At 47.7% G+C, this 6,000-nt stretch overlaps 1 protein-coding gene across 2 annotated transcripts in view; it reads right to left on the bottom strand.

The window, feature by feature from the left end:
• Positions 1-284: 284 nt before the first annotated feature.
• Positions 285-6,000, bottom strand: part of SLC45A4 (solute carrier family 45 member 4) — a 118,677-nt gene continuing 112,961 nt past the window's right edge. For both annotated transcript variants that reach the window (XM_058175548.1, XM_058175549.1), the window contains exons 6-8: positions 4,865-4,964; positions 3,215-3,426; positions 285-1,806 (exon numbers count right to left, since the gene is read on the bottom strand). In XM_058175548.1, the coding sequence (XP_058031531.1) occupies positions 1,441-1,806; positions 3,215-3,426; positions 4,865-4,964 (678 nt within the window). In that variant the 3' untranslated portion in view covers positions 285-1,440. The remainder of the gene's footprint in view (positions 1,807-3,214; positions 3,427-4,864; positions 4,965-6,000) is intronic.

The raw sequence follows: 6,000 nt of genomic DNA, 5'->3' as shown, positions 1-6,000 counted from the left end.
TCTCACAAACACCTCCCCCCCCTGAACCCGAGAAAAAACCGCAGTGTTTTGAAAAAAAGTTGCTTTCTTGAAGGCCCGAAAGTTTTTAAGAAAAGAAAAAAAAAAAGCAAGCAAGGAAAACGAACAAACAATCGAATACGTAGGCAGACAAATATTCGCTACTCTGCAAACCTCAGAGGTAGGCCTTTGGTTTTCGCGAGACCACCTGTTCGCCGCCGTTTCCAGCCTGGAAGTTTCAGAAAAAAGTGCAATCAACAACCCTCCCTCCCCGCCCCGCCCTCCCCCCCCAAAGAAACCAAAACCCGTGAGAACCCACACAATCTACTTGAAGAGATTGATGATGGAGATTCCCCAAGCAGCTTTGTCGTAAAAGGAGATGAACGGCTTTTAAACGCCACTAAGCTGGGAGAAAAAAAAAAAATTGAAAAATTCAGACTGACCCGGTTTGTTGGTATCAATAGTCACAGCCTTCCCCCCCCCCCCAGGTTCTTTTCCTCACTATCCCAACTGGTTAAAATTCTCTTTCCTTCCACCAAAAACAGCTTCTATAGATCCAGATTTGCCTGGGCTCCAAAGTGAAAATTACCCCATCAGCCTGAGTTTTATTTTATTTTTTTAATTTTTAAAAAATAAATAAAGGAGTACACCCCACTGTTAACTCTGCTGCGATAATTTCACATAAAATTTGGGGGGGGGGGAGGGCAGAAAATAGCATTGACTCCCAAAATAATGAGTTCCAGGCCAAAGTTCAAGAGAGGACAGGAGGGGGGAAGAAACACCGCCCCCCCCCCCCAACCAAGGAAAAGCTGTCGATTTTAATATTGCATCGATTTCTACAAATGCACAAATTTCAACCAAATGCAATTGATTGTCTTAAGAAAAACCACACGGCCTGGACAAAATAACAGCAAAAGTTTTCTTTTTCCTGAAAAACATTAAAAAAAAAAAAAAAAGCGGAAGTAAGAACGGCTTAAGTTAAATCCCAAACTTTCCAATTTTCCCCCCAAAAATAAAATAAAAATAAAGAAATGTCCAAATGAATAATCGGCGGGGGAGGGGAAAAACAAAAAAAAGAGAGAGAAAGAAGAACGTCGTAACTTTTAAAAACCAAAACCAGAAGGACATGTTTCCCGCTTGTTGATTAAAAACCGCCTCGGAAATCCAAAAAACGTTTTCTCTTCGTTAAAAACTCCTCAAAGAAAGGGGGAGATTTTTCTGGATTGTAGAGAAAGCCGTCAACATAAAAATTCTCCGGGCTCCACAATTGCGTGAAAGAACTTTCCCCCGCCCCCACCCTCCCTAAAATCCCCTGCCGCAAATTAAAACAGTGGGGGGGGGGGACGGGACTGCCCGCTAAAAATTCAAAATTTTGCTTTGAAAGATGTTCTGGGTTTTGCATCTTGGATTGCTTGGAATGTGCATGAGGGACTGGAGACGCCTTTAAACGGCCGACTCGTTTTCCACCTCTGGCGAAGCCGGATCTTTTCCGCGAGCGAGTTTGATCACCATCGGTTTCTCCTGATTCCCGCCGCTGCTCTCTGCTGCGGCAGGCGGGGCCAACTCCTTCTGCTCTTCCTTCGAACTCTCCCCAACATCTGGGTAAATCACCAAAAAGGTGGCCGTCAGGAAGCCCAGGAAAGAACCCACGGATGCCACGACCGGAATGACCCGGACGGTGCCCACGGCATCCACCACTCCTCCCAAGGCGGAAGCGACCAGGATCTGGGAGATGTAGACCTGACACGACAAGATGGCGCAATCGATGCCAAAGCCGCGCTTGGAGTTGCCAGGGCTGTGATGGATGTACTGCGAAAAAGAGCACAAAACAAAACAAAACACAAGTCAAGGTGGAGGAGTTTGCAGTAGTGGCGCAGTGGTGAGGATGCAGTACTGCAGGCTACTTCTGCTGACTGCCGGCTGCTGGCAGTTTGACAATTCGATCCTGACCGGGCTCAAGGTTGACTCGGCCTTCCGTCCTTCCGAGGTGGGTAAAATGAGGACCTGGATTGTTGGGGGCAAGAGGCTGACTCTGTAAACTTCTTGGAGAAGGCTGGAAAGCCCCGTGAAGCGGTATATAAGTCTAAGTGCTAGTGCTAAAAAGGAAGGAAGGAAGAGAGGAAGGAAGAAAGGAAGGAAGGAAGGGAGAGAGGGAGGGAGGGAGGAAGGAAGGTTGGGAAGGAAGGAAGGAGGAAGAGAGGGAGGGAGGAAGGAAGGAGGAAGGGAGGGAGGGAGGAAGGAAGGACGGACGGTGGTGTTATAGTGATTAGAATGCAGTATTGCAAGGCTAATTCAGCTCACTGACAGGAGTTCATTCCTGACGGGCTCAAGGTTGACTCAGCCTTCCGTCCTTCCGAGGTGGGTAAAATGAGGACCCAGATTGTTGAGGGCAAGAGACTGATTCTGTAAACCGCTTAAAGAGGGCTGTAAAGCACTGTGAAGCAGTATATAAATCAGTCCTATTGCTACTGGTGCATAGGTAGTTCCCAACCTCTCCTTCGCTTCTTCTGAAGAAGCGCCAGAACCGTTTTTGTTAAAAAAATAAAATAAAATACAGGTAGTCCTTGACTTGCCACAGTTCTCTTAGTGAGCCCGTTCAGAACTGGACTTCTTTGTTTTTTTCTCATCCAAGAAACGTCTTCAGTTTTGGAAGCTTTATCCAAGAACTGAAGAAGTTTCTTGGCTGAGAAGGGAAACGTCTTCAAGGAAAAACAAAATCTAGTTGTCCTTTTGGACAACCATGACCCGGGTGACTGAGAATCTCCATGGACATAACCTTAGCAATTGCGCAACAGCTCTCAGACTTGGTTAGTCTTAAAAACTGTGAACTTTTTGGTAGGTGAAAATGCTAAAAGACCCCAGGCCATTTGGTGATTGTACTGTTTAGTGCATGGGTCTTCAACCTCGGCAACTTTAACATCCGTGGACTGCAATTCCCAGAATTCCCCAGCTAGCCATGTTGGCTGAGGAATTCTGGGAGTCGAAGTCCACAAGTCTTAAGGTTGCTAAGGTTGAGCATCCCTGATTTAGTGATAGTATAGGAATCTAAAAATGGGTGGAAGGTAAGCGATGCTCTATGACTTTGATTGGAAAGCACCTCTGCCAGATCCCGGAGAATCATCTCTGACCTAACTGGTGTTCTCCAATCCCAAAGGAGCTGTAACCTTAAGACTTTGTGGACTTCAACTCCCAGAATTCCAGCCAGGAGGCCACCTACCTGCTTGATATCGTGATACTGTCCCAGAAGTGCATATGGGCAATAGGAGATGCTCATGGAAACGATTCCCATGGTGCTGATCATGATCATGGCGACGTAGACGTTGGGAAAGACGGCCATCACCGCCGTGCCGATGGAGAACCCGAGGGTGCCCAAGATGTAAATCACTCGTATGCTCAAGTCGTAATTGTCCAAGTATTTCTGGAGTAAAGCTGGGAAACCAATGGCACAAGTCACATGTTACACGAAGTTCTGAACATCTACAGTTGTGGACAACCTACTCTCCAAAACTCTCCCCTTTCCCATCAGATAGTCAACCCACCCATTCAACCTCTTCCACCCACGCCTCCTGAGAAGGCAGGGTAGATGTCCATCAATTCCCCAAACCAACATTGGCCAGCTGGGGAATTCTGGGAGTTGAAGCCCATACATCTTAAAGTTGCTCATTGGTTTAGAGAAGGGATGTCCCGCCTTGGCACCTTAAGATCTGTGGACCTCAACTCCCAAAATTCCCCAGCCAGCCATGCCGGGGGCAGAGATAATCCTTCCAGGGTTAGACTTGTGTTAAAACTCAAAATTGTTGGGAGGAACCACTTTCCCAAAAGCGTGACATGCCACATCAAGTATCAGGCAAATAATGCAGTTAATTAATCTCACGTTCTCTTAACTTTGGGAAGGTAGTTACATGATTGTCTGATTGTGTCTTTTATTCTTCTCCCATTCTATCTCTTGAAATTTGAGAGTGCAATCCTCAGGCCAAAGCTTATAGCAGGAATCTCCAACCACGGCAACACCAAAAGTGCGGGACTTCATCTCTCAGAATTCCTGGCTGGCTGAGGAATTCTGGGGAGTTGAAGTCCACAAGTCTTAAGGCTGCCAAGTTTGGAGATCTCTGGCTTATAGGACCCATATGTGGTCTACAGGATACATCTTGGGCCAGTGGTGGGATCCTGCCAGTGTCAGCTTTGGAAGCCATACTAGGCTGGTTCGGTGATCGAGCGCGCAATTTTACGAAAACGTACCTTCCGTGTTACTGCTGGGGAGCTAACACAGCTGAGGCATGGCAATCTACTCTACCGTGTAAATCAGCTGAGAAGATCTAGGTCAGTAAAGCGCAGGGGTGGGAGGGCCCACCTGATCATCGGAGATATCGGTTTGCCCTAACCGGTCCGAACTGGTAGAATCCCACCCCTGTCTTGGACCAAGGATCTTTCTCCAGCCTCATGCCCAGAACTTCAGGGATTACAATTCTCAACCAATGCAACTTGAGGGCAGCAATTTGGAAACAAATGATTAAGGAAGGAGCTTTAGCTTTGAGGAGGAGAACATATTTTCCGTGCAGAATGTCCCAAATTAACTAAGGACTTTTCTGGGAGATTAGCCGTCTTTCCCATTCCAACATGGAGATGCTATCATTCGGTATGTTCTAGTTCACCATCAAAGCTGACACCGGCCAGACAACAGGGCAACTCAAGGAAGTAGTGCAAGACCGGAAGAAGTGGAGAGACCACCTGGGCCAAGAGTCGGACAGGTCTGAATGGATAACATCATGATCGTGATCAACCCCTGGTTTACCATTCTGCCTCCTCTTCCCAATTATGCAACTATTCACCCAATCTTAATCCAGGATAGTAGCAGGAAGCCTCTCACCTGAACAGACCGCAGCAGTAGCAGCATAGATGACCAAGCCCCAGCAGCCCATTTGGACGCCAGCGCTGTAGTCCTGCAGTTCGGTAGAATTAGAAGGAGCCTGCCAGGAAAGAAGAGGCTTTGATCAAAGGCAGAAGACTTGCAAGAAACGATGGACCATCTTCTCCACCAATTTCCCAGCTCCACTTCTTTAAAAGAGACTATTTGTAGCTCCCTGTGGGGTCAATGGTGCTTCCTGAGCTTGGCGGTTTTCTTGCAGATGTTTCATTAGGTAAAGGTTCCCCTCGCACCTATGTGCTAGTCCAGGGGTCTGCAAACTTGGCTCTTTTAAGACTTGTGGACTTCAACTCCCAGAGTTGAAGTCCACTTCAACTTCTCGGGGAGTTGAAATCCACAAGTCTTAAAAGAACCAAGTTTGAGGAACTCTGAGAGTTGACGTCCACAAGTCTCAAAAGAGCCAAGTTTGCAGACCCCTGTGCTAGTCGTTCCCGATTCCAGGGGGCGGTGCTCATCTCCGTTTCAAAGCCGAAGAGCCAGCACTGTCCGAAGATGTCTCCGTGGTCATGTGGCCGGCATGATTCAACGCCAAAGGTGCACGGAACGCTGTGACCTTCCCACCAAAGGCGGTCTCTATTTTTTCTACTTGCATTTTTTACCTGCTTTCGAACTGCTAGGTTGGCAGAAGCTGGGACAAGTAACGGGCGCTCATCCCGTTACGCGGCACTAGGGATTCGAACCGCTGAATTGCCGACCTTTCGATCGACAAGCTCATTGTCTTAGCCACTGAACCACCGCATCCTTTACTGAAGTTTAATTAGCCAACTAGGTAACGTTATCAGTGCTAGAAGGGAGTGGGGTTTGTGGAGAAGAGGAGGAGGATTGTGGGATCCCTGATGCTCTCTGAGCTTGGTTGTTTTCTTGCAGTCATTTCATTATCTAACTGGGTAACATCATCAGTGCTAGAAGGGAGTGGGGATTGCAGAGAGGAGGAGGACTATGAGGTCATTGGTGCTTTCTGTGTTTGTGTAGTGTCTGCACCCCCCCGAGCTGGTCCTGCTGCCAGAAAGTGACTTGGAGCCAGGCCCCCTGCCAGAAAGTGACTCGGAAAGTGAGGGGGAAGGGCCGTCAGGACTTAC

The sequence above is a fragment of the Ahaetulla prasina genome, chromosome 3 (genome assembly GCF_028640845.1).
Source record: "Ahaetulla prasina isolate Xishuangbanna chromosome 3, ASM2864084v1, whole genome shotgun sequence".
Classification (NCBI taxonomy): Eukaryota; Metazoa; Chordata; class Lepidosauria; order Squamata; family Colubridae; genus Ahaetulla; species Ahaetulla prasina.
This window is presented reverse-complemented; position numbering and strand designations above follow the sequence as displayed.